Below are 18304 nucleotides of genomic sequence, written 5' to 3'. Positions count from 1 at the left end.
CTTCCAGCCAAATTGTATTGAATTTCTCTTTTCCGAATACATCCTCATAAGGCAAATCTGACCATGAGGTTGTTGATGATTAATCAGCTTAGACGACCCAAACCGACAGGGGTATATTTGGCTTTGACTCCTTCACTGTCTCCAGCTCATATTCCTAGAAGAAAAATACTATAATCTATCAAAGCCCAAAGATTACAAACACTTATTCTATCCAAAATCCTATGCTACATACTTCCATCCATGCTACACACAACCATGACCCAGCTACAACTAAAATTCTTTTGTTATGCAATTTTTTATTGTATCACACAAATAAGCCATACAAAATGTTATTTTATAACTGCCAAACAAGGAAAGAGATCTTGGAGCATTGTTCTTAGGGTGCTGCTGTTGTGGACATTAATCTTCCCTGTAGGTACAATTGACTACCCACTGATTTAGTACCAAGATCAACTCTTAGTGCTCATGATATCAGAGTTCAGAGATAAAGTTTACTTCATGGAGAAAGAGCCTCCGGAGTGTGCAAAGTGAAGGCGGGAGAAAGAAAGAGAAATGAGGTACCTGATGGTCATGAAGAGGACATATTTACAGTGTAAACAGAGAAAGTGATTTCCTTACACTGCACTTATTTTATAATAATTGGACAAGAACACCAACAGCCACTCACCCACCCACCTTGTGGAATGGTAGGCGAGTTTTGATTTCATATAAGTACATACATAACAATAAATTCAAATTATTACAAGTCCTGCGTGTAAACTATACGGGGTTAGACTGCGATCAATTGCAATCGTTCCAGGATCGATTTTGTCTGTTTATATTATCTCTCACTCTGAGCTTATAAGTACATACATAACAATAAATTCAAATTATTACAAGTCCCGCGTGTAAACTATACGGGGTTAGACTGCGATCAATTGCAATCGTTCCAGGATCGATTTTGTCTGTTTATATTATCTCTCACTCTGAGCAGGTACTAAGTATAATAGAAGCAGATAAATATGGACATAATTCAGCTGATTCAGCCCTTTACAGATGAGCGTTTTAAAATTAATATGAATTCGAACAATGATGATTAGATTCATCATTGTTCTTTTCGATGACGATTGGTCGACCATTTGTGATCTAATTGTCGAACCCTATATAAACAATTCCTACATATTTACTACCTCCAGTTATAAAGACCAACAAGCTATCAGCATAGTTGACAAAAAATTGGAAATCAATTATGTATATGTATGTTGTTCACATGATCAATATCATGTGACTACTGGCTAACTTGATCATGTCGGAATCAAATCAAGTCCAGCGATCTCACTGATTCTGAGCGATGTTCATTGAACTTACAAGTCATACCATAAGAGCTTTGATTTTTCATTCAATGATCAAAGCACAACTCAGGAATGCAATTCCATTGTTCTGTTTGACGAATTATACAGTCCTTTTTCTTTTGGTACGTTTTCTGACTTCAAAAGAATTGAAAGTTACAGAGAAATGTAGAAAAAAGTTGTTCGAGCTGAAGAGACTTGGGCTGAAAAAGAACAACGGCCATCATCATTGTTTTTATATCACAAAAGAGATTTATATGACAATCAATGGTCAATCTTATTTATTACCAGGGAGAACATTTAAAGTGCATGAGAGGTTATGTCCTTCCTCGGAACATCTTCAAAGAGATGAATTTATTGGGATCCTAAATGCCCCATACAATATCATACCCACACTATAGAAAACAATAAATGAATTGCAGTTAACATTAGCGTGGAATATTCAAATGTCCGGCCATTTTGCCCTTACCAACTAACCAATGAAAAGGTCTGTTGTATTACCCAACGGCTTTTTGAAAGATTAAATCAAATTAATGATTCGTAAGACGCTTCAACGTAGAAAAGTGACCACAGTGATAAAATTTAATTGAGGATAAAACCCCGAAAAGGTCCGGAAATCGAAACTAAAAAGATGGACATTCCACCTAATTGAATCAATTGATGCGTTAACCGACAAATTATACAAATCAGAATAGGGACTTTATCAGGAGACCTACGATACAGAATAATAAAACCAAACAGTCGTATTGCAATTGATTGGTTTGTTATTTTATTTGCTCTGGATCGTTTGATTTTATTATGACACTCGTAAAATATTTATGGGTGTCATTTGCACGTTAATGCCTCGTAATTAGCATTCACAAGCATCGTGTTTTCCTTAAATGTTTCTAGTTTATGACCTGGTTCTTTTCCCACAGTTTTAAGTATCAGGTACTTGGTATACAATACTTGCGCTGTTTTGTAAAGACCAGGATTATTTTACATCTTTTCTTCTGCTTTAACAACTTTTGCAATACTTACTACTTGGTATACAATACTTGCGCTGTTTTGTAAAGACCAGGATTATTTTACATCTTTTCTTCTGCTTTAACAACTTTTGCAATACTTATTCTAATTAAGAGTCTTCATCTTTTTCCAGACATGGGACTTAAATCCTTTTTCAATACCCAGGTACATAGGTGCTCTAGAACTAATGTGATAGTTCAAATATTCTTCAGCTGTCTGTAAGGATACTTTTCAAGCCTCCAAAATGTCCAAATGTATTTCGTCGTTATTGTCAGGAAGGCTAAGCTGATCTTAAATGCTTTCATTTCATGGATACGAGGCACATGGCTTTAGGATTTTCAACGGTGCTCTAGAACTAATGTGATAGTTCAAATATTCTTCAGCTGTCTGTAAGGATACTTTTCAAGCCTCCAAAATGTATATTTCGTCGTTATTGTCAGGAAGGCTAAGCTGATCTTAAATGCTTTCATTTCATGGATACGAGGCACATGGCTTTAGGATTTTCAACTGAGATCTGAATTGTTTGAGGAAAGGTTGAATACATGACACACTAACACAATTTCCATTTCCTCCTTCTATCTCGGTCAGGACCATGGTATTTTGGATGGGCCTCATAAAATATCTGAACATGATTCTCCCGGCTTGTATGTCTGGTGTTCTGGATTTTGATGCAGGTTGTGGTGGGTTATTGGGTTTTAAGTAGAATCTCCTCTCTCTCTGGGTAGATGTTTAAGTGGTTTCGGATGTTTTGACTCGTACTAGATTCTCATTAATTTTTTTTGACACTCGTCCCCGCCTTCTCATCACATGTGAAAAGGCGTTAAAAAGGTATTTCAATATTCATAAAAACTGAAATAGGTTTCCTATGGGTCTCTGGGGCACTATAGTGGAACCGACACAGAGAAAAAAACAGTTGGTTTTAAAAAATATATTACAAAACCCAGACGAGACGAAGAACTAATTAAAAAGGTGTACGCAACGTTCAAGATAGAAACTAAAGGAAGGCTTTAAGAATTTTTTATTACAAGTTTACATCGCAAGTCAAGATACAAGGTGGAGGCTAGGTTTTAATTAGCTACAAAATTATTTTGTACGCAAGAAAGCGTGTTGTAATACTGGTAAATGCTCTTTTTGGTCTCAATTCTTGTGGTCTGGAATGTAAAATGTATGCACAGGTTACACTTGTACAGTAGTCTTGGACACCAAACCAAATATAGGTTTGATATTATCAGTAATTACTCTTGTGGTCTGGAATCTGGAATGTAAAATGTATGCACAGGTTACACTTGTACAGTAGTCTTGGACACCAAACCAAATATAGGTTTGATATTATCAGTAATTATCCTATATGCAATCGAATTCATTATCCATTAAAGCGATATAAGAAGTACGCACTGTTCACCTCAGTGGAAGTGTCTTATACAAGAAACCAATAGACTCAATACTCTCAATAGTGCATTATTATGCATATAGGTATGTAGGTAGGCATAAAAATCACCCGTTTTGGACGTACTTTTACAGGCTCACAAATAAAAACATCACTCATGACCGCATAACGGGCCCTTTCACTTTTCTTCAATATGTTAAAAACAAAAACACTACCACAAAGTCCTCTTTCAATTCAACTCATGGGAACGATGAAAAGGTACAAACAAGAGATCATGACCGCATAACGGGCCCTTTCAGATTTCTTCAATATGTTAAAAACAAAAACACTACCACAAAGTCCTCTTTCAATTCAACTCATGGGAACGATGAAAAGGTACAAACAAGAGACCTGTTGGTAATAAAGTTTGTTGTAAGTGCCGACAAATTATAACACCGTCATAAATAGTGACAAAATTTACATCGGAGCAATAGAGCCCACCTTTCCCGTTTACAACTCGAGAATTACCTACCCAAGACCTAAAATACGGGTATGCCCTGAATAGAAACTAGAAATCCAAGCACCTACGAGTATTATTGCTCTTATTTATATTCCCTCCTAGATTACTGATTTGCTCTGACCTCTTCAGACTCGGGATCTAGATTTCTAGTTCATTGCTAATTATTTCTCTCCGAGTTCCTTCCTATAGGATCTATTATTCTATTTCCTATATTTTTAAACGAAAATAAATTTCAGCCCACGGACCTACTTTTTTTCTGTCCGTAAAGTGCCTTCAAGGTTTGCTAAGGCTAACTAACCAACAACCAAGCCTTTAATCTCATAGAACAGTTAGAAGTGACAAACAATCATTCGGATTTTCGCAGGCTATTTCCTGTGATTTATCCTTTGAATTTCTCTTGATCTCTAGAATACAAGATAATTTGTTAAGAGTCATTCATTTCATAGGAAAGTTGAGTAAATATCCACCTTCTGTGCTGTACTTGTGTACGAATACCAAATATATTTCCTCAGAACCGCTTCAAATTTCGAGGACTCTGGGACTGATTAGAACTCACAAAGGTTGATGTGAAAAGATTTCGAAAACAAAGGTTGGTTCTGTATTTGTAGTGGATGGTAATTTCCAAGAAAACATCAGGTACACTAACAATGGACACCTTTTTCCTCTTCAACACTTGGGCTGAGCCAGCCAATCTGAATAGTGTTTTCATAGGCATTAAGCTACTTGACGAGAAATTGCTGACGACAGTGAAAGTTTTGTCCCTCATGCCTGGTGAATGCTAACTTTATAATTGAGTAGCCCAGTTCCAAAAGTGGACAAAGGCTTTATAAACTTTTATAGGGAAAACACGAAAAACTCGTATCTTTTGAAAGAAGCAACCAATTTTAATGGTTTTGGTCTTAAAAAAAGCTAAAATCTAAGGGATTCTTCATTCTGTTAGTACTTATGGAATTTCTGACAAAGTTGACATTAATTAGTTATTTAATTTCAAAGTTCCGAGATGTCCAGTTTTAGCACCGAAAATCCGATTCGTCCCCTTTTGGAACCGTAAGGTTTTTGTCCTGTTTATCCTCTATCCTATTTTGTCTAGTTTTGGACCCGGAAATGCTATTCAAAAATAGGCTTTTTTAATTTTCGGAACCTAAATTGGCAAAACGCGAATTTTCGTCCATGTTTGGTACCGTAGCTGATACTTACGCCCCTTTATACGCCTGACGATACATTTTTTACGCCTGACGATCTTTACAATCGATTCGCCTTGAAAAGACGAATATAGAGATATAAAGACCATGTTCAAATCTATTCCTTTTTGGAGGTGTTGGTTCTAAGAAAATTGGTCTATTTACTCGACTAATTTTATTGTTGTTTCTTCTTTTGCCTAGTTCCATCATAAATTTCATAAAATTTATGGCATCGAATTTTATCATTTATTTTGGAGTTCTGACTTTTGACATGATAACTGAGCAGAGCTCTAAAGGTTATAGTCGGTTAGGTGGCAGAAAATACCTTCTGCAGTAACATAGCCTACCTTCTAGTCCATTTATTAACTAAGGATCATAATATTGCACAAATGTCACCGATGACCCAAAATACTCGTGGTTATACAACTAATTACAAGTGTGTCTAGTTGTCCAGTCTGATGATTATTCCATAATAATCGTAGTATTATTATGACTATTACGGTTCAGTCGCCAGAGTCTGAAGTCACCAGTGGTCAAGTCTGGCATCCTTACCTCCAGGCTCGTAATTGTAGTAACTCGGAGGGACGGAACTTGGATTTTACCCTCGGGACGGAACTCAGACAGTATTATTATGACTATTACGGTTCAGTCGCCAGAGTCTGAAGTCACCAGTGATCAAGTCTGGCATCCTTACCTCCAGGCTCGTAATTGTAGTAACTCGGAGGGACGGAACTTGGATTTTACCCTCGGGACGGAACTCAGATAAGAGTACCTTCCAGTCCATTTATTAACTAAGGATCATAATATTGCACAAATGTCACCGATGACTAGGGTCTCCAGATCAAATTTTTAAAAAGTAGGACATTTGGTTCCAAAAACCCGGACATTCCATCGAAAACCCGCTACGAATCTGCACTTTTAAAACTTTCAATAGCATATGGTTTACATCATGTCCAAATAAAAAGACAAACCAATAAATCAATGAGTGTTGACAGTTTGTGCTTTGATTCTTTTCCTAAATGAGACGGGCCTTGCGTACGTGCACGAATGTCAACCAGAAACAATTGAAGCAGCCAATTTTGCGATAAACACCGGTTCAACTGAATACGAAATCAAGGCGTGAGAACACATGTATGTTCAGTATCACCAGTTTCTAGCTGAAAAGAACAATGAGGTACATGCAACCGGGCCGCCAGATACTGATCCACTTGACACTGGTAACATTGCTGATGCTTCACAGGCGAGTTTTATATCCAGCTATTTACGACGCATTGTTAAATGAACACAACAGAAAAAGAGTCTCCATGCACGTACTGTTTTTCTTCGTAAAGGAAGATGTATTTAGACTAAGTACATGAAATATGAACCCAGTTCTTTCGCGCTAATCCGCGCAATGCAAGAGACGTTAAGTCTGTTTGTACAGGGCTCTACGATTCTTGATGACAGAAACAGAACATACGGTAGACGTACATATTTTAAAAGAAAGTTTTAAATCCCAAGAGGCATTCGTCCCATTTGACGTCATAACGGGAGATATATTCGTAAATCCAAAGATATAAGTTTAAAGCTAGAAAGCCGAGAAGCAACCCCGACAGTTAAGTCTATGTACCAAGCAACACAATCCGAGCACCCTGTCCTTACAACACATGGCAACATGGAATAGTAGTAAATAACGTTCCGAACACATGTGTTTCTTTTACACAACCCACCTGTACCCAGCTAGTTGCCAAGTTCAGTCTAAAATTCTTTTGTTATGCAATTTTTTATTGTATCACACAAATAAGCCATACAAAATGTTATTTTATAACTGCCAAACAAGGAAAGACACCGTCTGACCCGTAAAAGCTTTGCAAATGCATCGCTCCTCAATTTTTTCACTCATCCAACGTACACTGTTGCAGAAACTCTGACCAAACCATTAAGATCAACAACAAATGTCAGTCTCAGGCGAATGTGTCTAACGTTTAGGGATTCTCAAGTCACATGAACTTGAACACTCACAGTCTACGATGTGCATCCTGACAGCATAATGTTTTAATAAGCACTTAAAACTCAACATGTGAGTGTATGTTATGGGAGGATGAGATGACCGGACTGGCAGGTCAAAGAGATCACACAGGATTCATTCATTACTAGATAACAATTTCAACGAGCACATTATTCTTCTTTATATTATCAAATCCTACTCGGTTTAAATTTGATATAAATTTTTATTAATACCCAGGACATGTTAACATCACAACAGATAACAAGTCCCAGGCTCGGATTTCAAAGGTATCGAAAATACACTGAATCCACATCTGAATTCTCTAATACTAATGGCAAGCCATTACGGCTTTTCAGCACCCATAGGTCTTTAGTTGTGCTTATCTAAGTAACAGATATTTGAGACCAATATGCGAATCATTTACATGTGCTTTGTAAAGCTAAAAAAAGGTCTTTTAGCATCTACCCCCTTCTCCCAACAATATTGAAGGTGACAAACTTCTTAGGGATAATAATCACAAGTTAGTTGAAATCACTGTCTTGCAATTGGCAAATTTGTCAGCATTAGGGCTTTTGTTAATTGTTACTAACTTTGCAATTAATTCTTGAAACCTTTTACGTCCATTGGAATGATACAAGATGCATTTATCATGCAGTTATGATGAGTTGTTGATCCTAGACACAGGCCTGATTCATCGGCCATGAATTATAATTTAATAACGCACTGTCATCTCTGTCATCTTTGTAAAATTTTATATGTATCTGTCTTGGAAATCTTTTTAGTAGAAGAGCATTAGTTGGGCACATTTTTTGAGTCCTGTAGACGAAAATTTACCGCTAGGACCTATGAAGTAAATTTGGAAGAATGATCTCTAGTTTGAACTAAAGAAATCACGAAATCAGTTATACTGCCAAAATGAGTTATTTTGTAACTTTAATACAGCTAAAATCGAGACTTTCAAGGTGGACACATAAGAATAAGTAGACGAAGTGCTAGGGTAAATCCAGGGTCCGCCAACTATAGAGTTCCTCGGTTTGTTTACTCTCTTTCAGATTGTCTCCAAAGTAAGGACTTGGGGGTCATGATGCTCTTTTGATTGTTCACAGGAAGATTTTAATATGACTCTAGCCTCCCTCCGGATGTATTATTTGACTAGTTTATTATTAGGTTTTGTCAACTCATCCGATGTTTTCGTTTTGATAAAAACTCGGAACATCTCATTTTTACAGGGAATAAAAATGTGTTACCAACTATGTTTTATATAGGTAAAGACGACCATTTTGTAATGTCCCACAAGTACCTATTTTTAGACATTTTTAAAAGATTCTGGAACAACTTTAATTACTTATGTACATCCTAATTTGTGTACACTTTACTAAGGATCTAGAGACAGACCATTATTAAAACCTTCATCGGCAAACATAGCGTTATCTTTATCGGTGCTATTTGAAATTCGGCTCTCAGATGTATCCTCGAATCTCGAGCTGTTATGCAAGATACCACAAGATCAAGATCATATCGTGAAATCTTCACTCAATTGATTCGATTATTATTGTTTCAAATCAAACAAATGGTCGAATATACACACATAGTTTTCATAGAATTATTCAATCAGATACATCTAAAAGATTCATTAATCATAGACTATGAAGACATGACAATCACTGAGTCTCATCCTGATTTGAACGAGGGGAACATCCGTCAACTATGTATATTACAATTATTACTTGAGCATGGTGAATTGGTGAACATCTTGAAGCTCAGTTTTCTATCTGGGTAAAAATTCGACAGCGTCATGCCATCTTCTTAATCTAGAAAGTTAGTCAAATTGTCCCAGCTGGCGGAAACAAAAGCTCTTGTTCAGACAAATTTGCAGAAGCGAGCAATATGCTAAACGGTTCACATTATTTTAATAGTAAAACTTGGAAATTTATATTCTTTGGAATAGTATAAAATGTAGAGAAACTAAACTGAAATTTTCATTAAAAAATGGAAATTTAAGTACCGTGGAACAAGTGTCAGCTTGGGTTTCGTTATTTACGTTTCAGCTGCCCCAATCATATTTGTCGCTTGGGACGGTGCGCGGTAATGGCATTCTGCTCATGTCAGCTCTTTTCAAAACCTCTTCCCACACCTGGGGTCTTATGTCACTTACGTGGCCAAATAATGTCCATTAGAAATCAATGTTATGCAAAACCTTGCATTCAAAACATTCATAAAACAATAACGAAGGCGGTACCAAGATCAACTCTTAGATTAGATGCTCATGATATCAGAGATAAGTTTACTTCATGGAGAAAGAGCCTCCGGAGTGTGCAAAGTGAAGGCGGGTACCTGATGGTCATGAAGAGGACATATTTACAGTGTAAACAGAGAAAGTGATTTCCTTACACTGCACTTATTTTATAATAATTGGACAAGAACACCAACAGCCACTCACCCACCCACCTTGTGGAATGGTAGGCGAGTTTTGATTTCTTATAAGTACTTAAGGCTAACTAACCAACAACCAAGCCTTTAATCTCATAGAACAGTTAGACGTGACAAACAATCATTCGGATTTTCGCAGGCTATTTCCTGTGATTTATCCTTTGAATTTCTCTTGATCTCTAGAATACCTACAAGATAATTTGTTAAGAGTCATTCATTTCATAGGAAAGTTGAGTAAATATCCACCTTCTGTGCTGTACTTGTGTACGAATACCAAATATATATTTCCTCAGAACCGCTTCAAATTTCGAGGACTTTGGGACTGATTAGAACTCACAAAGGTTGATGTGAAAAGATTTCGAAAACAAAGGTTGGTTCTGTATTTGTAGTGGATGGTAATTTCCATTCCTCAGAACCGCTTCAAATTTCGAGGACTCTGGGACTGATTAGAACTCACAAAGGTTGATGTGAAAAGATTTCGAAAACAAAGGTTGGTTCTGTATTTGTAGTGGATGGTAATTTCCAAGAAAACATCAGGTACACTAACAATGGACACCTTTTTCCTCTTCAACACTTGGGCTGAGCCAGCCAGGCAGCCAATCTGAATAGTGTTTTCATAGGCATTCAGCTACTTGACGAGAAATTGCTGACGACACTGAAAGTTTTGTCCCTCATGCCTGGTGAATGCTAACTTTACAATTGAGTAGCCCAGTTCCAAAAGTGGACAAAGGCTTTATAAACTTTTTTAGGGAAAACACGAAAAACTCATATCTCTTGAAAGAAGCACTTTATACGCCTGACGATACATTTTTTTCTCTACTCAATTCATATCACAATCAAACCATCTGCAAAGAAGAGCACTACTAAAGCTATCTCGACAAGGCATCGTTAGAATCCGTTGAAGGAATGTCCAACTGTTTGAAAAAAGTGTTTCCATTCCAGTCTCATACCATACGTAAATTCTATTTCATCTGAATAGTGTTTTCATAGGCATTAAGCTACTTGACGAGAAATTGCTGACGACAGTGAAAGTTTTGTCCCTCATGCCTGGTGAATGCTAACTTTATAATTGAGTAGCCCAGTTCCAAAAGTGGACAAAGGCTTTATAAACTTTTATAGGGAAAACACGAAAAACTCGTATCTTTTGAAAGAAGCAACCAATTTTAATGGTTTTGGTCTTAAAAAAAGCTAAAATCTAAGGGATTCTTCATTCTGTTAGTACTTATGGAATTTCTGACAAAGTTGACATTAATTAGTTATTTAATTTCAAAGTTCCGAGATGTCCAGTTTTAGCACCGAAAATCCGATTCGTCCCCTTTTGGAACCGTAAGGTTTTTGTCCTGTTTATCCTCTATCCTATTTTGTCTAGTTTTGGACCCGGAAATGCTATTCAAAAATAGGCTTTTTTAATTTTCGGAACCTAAATTGGCAAAACGCGAATTTTCGTCCATGTTTGGTACCGTAGCTGATACTTACGCCCCTTTATACGCCTGACGATACATTTTTTACGCCTGACGATCTTTACAATCGATTCGCCTTGAAAAGACGAATATAGATATGTATACCAAAAACTCAATTTCTAAAAATTGAGCCTTTGTCCACTTTTGGAATTGGGCTACTCAATTCATATCACAATCAAACCATCTGCAAAGAAGAGCACTGCTAAAGCTATCTCGACATGGCATCGTTAGAATCCGTTGAAGGAATGTCCAACTGTTTGAAAAAAGTGTTTCCATTCCAGTCTCATACCATACGTAAATTCTATTTCCATGTATGTTGTTCACATGATCAATATCATGTGAGTACTGGCTAACTTGATCATGTCGGAATCAAATCAAGTCCAGCGATCTCGCTGATTCTGAGCGATGTTCATTGAACTTACAAGTCATACCATAAGAGCTTTGATTTTTCATTCAATGATCAAAGCACAACTCAGGAATATTCTCTGGTGTTTAAGCTATTTTTCTACACTTGGAAGCTGATGTGTTAAATTTGAGGGATATATATTTTGTTTCTCCAGTGTGTGGAGGGCCTTTGTTAATGATGTTGGTGCGACCTGCAGTCTCTACCTCTCCATCATTATAATGGCAAGGTAAAGTAAGGTATACTCGTAGATATAAAGACCATGTTCAAATCTATTCCTTTTTGGAGGTGTTGGTTCTAAGAAAATTGGTCTATTTACTCGACTAATTTTATTGTCAAAAAGTGTAATAATTGTAGGTAAGGTACGTACCTACAATTATTACACTTTATCTTGATTCCTGCATGCAGCTAAGTTTGACATGAGAGAGAAAGAAAGGAGCAGGGAGGAAGCGTTAGATAGGAGGGTAACGCCAACTCCAAATAAAATTGTAAAAAGGTGAACAAAAAGAGGAAGATGTAGCTAAGATTGACACCCTTCATCAACAATAAAAACATAGGAACCTACTTACTACAGTTGACCATAGTGAGTCATAGGACGCATCGTACATGTCAAGTCCAAATGTCAGAAGTCATAAGGCAGTAAAAATCCTGACACTTGAAACCAGGAGTCACAGAACTTTGTAACTAGCTATTTCCTAGACCTATCGTCGACAAAAGTAACAGCCTAAAGTCACCAAGATGAGCAACTGTCGAACATTAACAAAATAATATTGACAACAAGGAGTCAGAAAACGGCTCATATACCTAAGTAACTTTTACCTAGGTACTTTTTAATAGAAAATAGCTCATCAAGAGAGTTACACTATTTTATCCGCACACAATCCGTATCAAAAATCTCAATTTCAGCAGAAGGTGTGGCGCAAAACTTCCGGAATCTATAGAATCAATAGTAACATCAGAGAATCTCTATTGACCCTGTTGAAAATCAAGTGCACAACTCCTGATAACTGCATCGTTTCCTATCAACTCTCTCTCTGGGTAATTCATCAAACTATTTCAATTGCTTCAGGCTCAAGGCTAATGGGTGACGTCGAGATCAAACAAAACGATGAATTAAAATGAATAGACTAAACATAGTCTCATACTCTCATAATACTGCTAATAGAATGATCTCATGAACTTGCTATTTTAATAGATTAAAATTAGATTTAGGATTTGTAGATGGGAATGAGCACACTAGATCGCGGGTTTACGCGAGTTTTATATCAAAGAGGGCCCATGAACCAAAGCAAGCAAAACTATTGGAACAGGCGATGAAAATAATGTACCTCTACCTTTGTACTAAGTACCAGGAGGAGAGGAGGAACAAGAAAAACTAGGATTTTCAATTTGATTACCTACCACCTAACACCGTTGTCACTAACAAAGGGACTTAGGGAGCAACATTTGCAAGACCCAAAGCTCCAACGATAAAACATTGTGTAAGATTTCACTTGGCTTATTGTTGTGATCGTTATGCAACAATGCAGTGCATAATTTTATGCAAACGTCAGTGGAGCGATAATACTTTTGCTCAAAAAAAGCTCACGTTGCCTCTGGACACTAATGTCAATAAAATCTGGAATCTTTGTTAAACCTACTTCTATTTGTACCTACAGCACGGTAGGTCTGGAACGAACAATGATTTCTGCCTAGGATAGAGACCAGTGAGGATACGCTACACTTAACTTCTAGTTTTGGGCTAGGTCCTGTCAATTTGCATTTCATATTTTCAAACAGGAACGTAAGTAAGCTGAGCGTATAAAAATTAATATAATCTATAACCTGACTGCTGGAGTTCCTCAAAGCTTGATCCAAAACGTAGCGAAATTTAAACCTCGTTAATCCTACCCAAATAGGACTAAAAAGTCCCTTTACCCCAGCAGCCAACAGTCTAAATAGGGTCTCGTTTATACATATGATAGGATACATACTTTCTGCATACATGATTGGGAATACAGTTCATTATACAAGACCTTGCAATTAATTATAAAAGACCATCAGAATGTCAATTCCGCAGCTCCGTATAATCAGTACCGTCAGGGGAAGCACAAGTTTTTTTCCCTGTCATTGAGCGCTGCCAATATTTTTACCGATGCAAAATCCTCTGCTCAAGTCTCTTTCGCTAGGATAAAACAGTCTAGTTCACTTTTACTATGATTTATTAGAATGGCACTTTTGTTTGGTTCAACACTTCAACCGTTGGGGTTATCCGATGGAATCGTTACTATGTCAGTTACACAATAGAGTTCAATGAATCGAGAGCTTTAAGCTTTTGTTCTCATTGATAGAGCGGTAGTCAAGTCTGGCATCCTTACCTTCAGGCTCGTAATTGTAGTAACTCGGAGGGACGGAACTTGGATTTTACCCTCGGGACGGAACTCAGAAAACAAGGGCCACTTTTTTTCACGCAGCCGGTATGTGTGGGACATCATTTTCATTGGTTGCTGTTGAATGATCGAGTATGTGAAATGTTTGAATCCTTTTTTCAATCTCACGGACAAGAATAATAAAGTTATTGCCCTCGAAAAGTATCAACAAACTCCAAGCTCCTAACTCCTCCAGGTGCTCAACGTAACACAGCCCATGCACATCACAACTCAACACAGGAGTTCTGACTTTTGACATGATAACTGAGCAGAGCTCTAAAGGTTATAGTCGGTTAGGTGGCAGAAAATACCTTCTGCAGTAACACCGATGCAAAATCCTCTGCTCAAGTCTCTTTCGCTAGGATAAAACAGTCTAGTTCACTTTTACTATGATTTATTAGAATGGCACTTTTGTTTGGTTCAACACTTCAACCGTTGGGGTTATCCGATGGAATCGTTACTATGTCAGTTACACAATAGAGTTCAATGAATCGAGAGCTTTAAGCTTTTGTTCTCATTGATAGAGCGGTATTGAATATTTAACCAGCATTTGTTTACCGACATACATATTAGTATTAATACTATTAATAAATTTTTGTTAGATAATCGCAATAATTTCTATTTTGGGTTAGGTAAGAACTTTAGTTTAAAGTTCGATATCTTTGTTTCATACAATACTGAATACTGTCTCTACGTCAAAGCATTTGCCAATTTCAATTTCATCCAAGGTAACAATAGTATCTCTTAATTAAGTTATTTATTAACGTGAATTTTCCAAAACAGTGGAAACCCTTTATCACCAATCGCCATGACGCAATAATAAATATGTAGACAATACGTAATAATGGCCATCATCAATAACAAACAAACGCACAGAGTACGTCGGAATGTGTGGATCTTCTAGTTTTTCCAACAAAGAGCACCCATGGATCCCTCGACTTGTGATAGGGATTTTCAGAAAACATCATTTTTATTGGTTGCTGTTGAATTTTGCACTTTGTTTTGTTTACTGTAGAATTGTAGATTCATGGAAACAAAATAAGCAAAGATGATCGAGTATGTGAAATGTTTGAATCCTTTTTTCAATCTCATGGACAAGAATAATAAAGTTAATGCCCTCGAAAAGTATCAACAAACTCCAAGCTCCTAGCTCCTCCAGGTGCTCAACGTAACACAGCCCATGCACATCACAACTCAACACAAGTTAGAAGTTAGCCCCTGAGTGAGTAATGCAATGAGCAGTTGAGTGATTAGTCTAGCTCTCTGCTCTACTGATCCAGGCTATATTAATATTTATGTTTTGTTTCGATTGAAAATGAAAACATCACTAGACATCACAAACTGATTCAGTTTCATGTTTTGTCTACTTTTACTTTGACCGGGCAGATTTATTATGTAGAAAACGAGAGTTGTTAGTTTATAATTTTTTATGTATAAAATTCCATACTATTTATTTCATAGAGATATTAAAAAGATTACAAATCAAGCATGTAATACTGTCTTAATATCTAAATCAGACTTCGCTTCTCGTGTATTGATTTTACTTCTGATCATGCTGAGAAGGAATTATTATAAATTATAATAAAATATGATCTCGATCCGAACAAATATGGAAGTTGGAACGGTCGGAAACCAAATACACACCAAGAGAAACCAACTACAGAAGATGCTGTAAAAAATGTTCAAAGATGTTGTAAATAAGCCGGAAGGAAGATTTAAGAGCACGCAAATCCAGAGGAGGTCCGGCTTACCCAAAGCCGTTATTACCATATTTACCCACATACATACCTAGTTGTCTAAAACCGTCGATGGAGAAAAAGAAAGCCCTGTGCAAACCTCGCAAAATCGAATTATCGAATGCAAAACAAGTCATACAAATCGCGCAGTAACTAAAATTGATCTTGAAAATGAGATCGAGCCGGAAGGAAGATTTAAGAGCACGCAAATCCAGAGGAGGTCCGGCTTACCCAAAGCCGTTATTAACATATTTACCCACATACATACCTAGTTGTCTAAAATCGTCGATGGAGAAAAAGAAAGCCCTGTGGAAACCTCGCAAAATCGAATTATCGAATGCAAAACAAGTCATACAAATCGCGCAGTAACTAAAATTGATCTTGAAAATGAGATCGGATATCGTCGATGGAGAAAAAGAAAGCCTTGTGCAAACCTCGCAAAATCGAATTATCGAATGCAAAACAAGTCATACAAATCGCGCAGTAACTAAAATTGATCTTGAAAATGAGATCGGATAACAGGAGTTAAATAAGGAAAAACTTACGAATTCTTGCATCAGAACCATAACCATAGCTAACCAATACAGTCGGGCAGTTAACGCCGAAGAAAAATCCATGCATCTTACCTGAAACAAAAGAGCACGAAGAAAATAGATCGGATAACAGGAGTTAAATAAGGAAAAACTTACGAATTCTTGCATCAGAACCATAACCAATATAACCATAGCTAACCAATACAGTCGGGCAGTTAACGCCGAAGAAAAATCCATGCATCTTACCTGAAACAAAAGAGCACGAAGAAAATATATACAAGAAACCAATAGACTCAATAGTGCATTATTATGCATATAGGTATGTAGGTAGGCATAAAAATCACCCGTTTTGGACGTACTTTTACAGGCTCACAAATAAATAGACGTCATATGAGAACAAAAGAATATGGTAATAAAATGTGCAATCAAAAATCACTTCTGAAAGTAAGGTATAATTATTACATTTTATTTTGATACGTGCATGCAGCAAAGTTTGACATGAGAAAGAAAGGAGCAGGGAGGAAGCGTTAGATAGGAGGCGTAACGCCAATTCCAAATAAATTTGTGAAAAGGCGCAGTTAAAGAAGATGTAGCAAAGATTGACGCCTTTCATTAACAATAAAACCATAGGAACCTACTTACGACAGTTAACGATAGTGAGTCATAGAATGTACCTATGGTATATGTCAAATGTCAGAAGTCACAACACATAAGGCACTAAAAATTCTGACACTTAAAAATCAGGAGTTACACAACCTTATAACAACCAATTTCCTAGACCTATTAGTCAGGACAAATAAAAATAAACAAACAACCAAACCACCAAGATGAGCAATGGTCAAACAACAAGGAGTCAGAAAACGGCTCATATACGTAACTTTTCCCTAGGTACTTTGTAATGGCAAATAGCTCATCAAGAGAGTTACACTATTTTCTCCGCACACAATCCGCATCAAAAATCTCAATTTCAGCAAAAGGTGTGGCGCAAAACTTCCGGAATCTAGAATCAATAGTAACATCAGAGAATCTCTATTGACCCTGTTGAAAATCAAGTGCACAACTCCTGATAACTGCATCGTTTCCTATCAACTCTCTCTGGGTAATTCATCAAACTATTTCAATTGCTTCAGGCTCAAGGCTAATGGGTGACGTCGAGATCAAACAAAACGATGAATTAGATGCTTGTAGGGGGAAGTCTACTAAACAAATGAAGGAGGAACAAATGAATTGAAGACTTCATATTCAGAAGATAAGTAATGGTTCTCTCTTATCAATGATAAGTTAATAAGGCACCTTGTGGATATGTGTCCTAATGGGGACGCAGTGCAATATATTTAGTGAAATAGAAAACCAAGAATATGTGTAAGGTAGGTACTGAAGAATTAGGAAAGAACTGTAACAACACGCAATCTTATTGGATCGACTCCTACTTTAGGCTGTTTCTTTTGTTATAGAACTTCATATTCAGAAGATAAGTAATGGTTCTCTCTTATCAATGATAAGTTAATAAGGCACCTTGTGGATATATGTCCTAATGGGGACGCATTGCAATATATTTAGTGAAATAGAAAACCAAGAATATGTGTACGGTAGGTACTGAAGAATTAGGAAAGAACTGTAACAACACGCAATCTTATTGGATCGACTCCTACTTTAGGCTGTTTCTTTTGTTATAGTGCCGTCTTAAACTCGGAAAATTGCTTTTATGTTAGGATTAATACGCACACCAATAATGTTTTAAAATTGCTGCGGGCAAATAGGTACCCGAGTATATCCTATTGCTTCTTTAGTCTGTTGGACATTGTTCCATCAAGATGGTCTGAGTAGCTTCGGGGCAAATTTATTTTTGACGAAAAATAATCTATGCTATCAAGATAACACCCCATATAGGATGTTTGATTTTAGTTGTTGACATTACCTGCAAGGACAAAGGATGTGGACTGTGTT

At 36.8% G+C, this 18304-nt stretch overlaps 1 protein-coding gene across 1 annotated transcript in view; it reads right to left on the bottom strand.

Annotated features, from left to right (window-relative positions):
* The window catches only part of LOC103510482, a 122572-nt gene that overhangs the window by 56737 nt on the left and 47531 nt on the right, over positions 1 to 18304 (bottom strand). The window contains exon 4 of the mRNA XM_026824615.1: positions 16370 to 16450. Coding sequence (XP_026680416.1) covers positions 16370 to 16450 — 81 coding nt within the window. The remainder of the gene's footprint in view (positions 1 to 16369; positions 16451 to 18304) is intronic.

Source organism: Diaphorina citri, unplaced genomic scaffold (assembly GCF_000475195.1).
Source record: "Diaphorina citri unplaced genomic scaffold, Diaci psyllid genome assembly version 1.1 scaffold27, whole genome shotgun sequence".
Taxonomy (NCBI): domain Eukaryota; kingdom Metazoa; phylum Arthropoda; class Insecta; order Hemiptera; family Psyllidae; genus Diaphorina; species Diaphorina citri.
The sequence above is the reverse complement of the archived record's forward strand: the minus strand, read 5'-3'. Positions and strand labels throughout refer to the sequence as shown.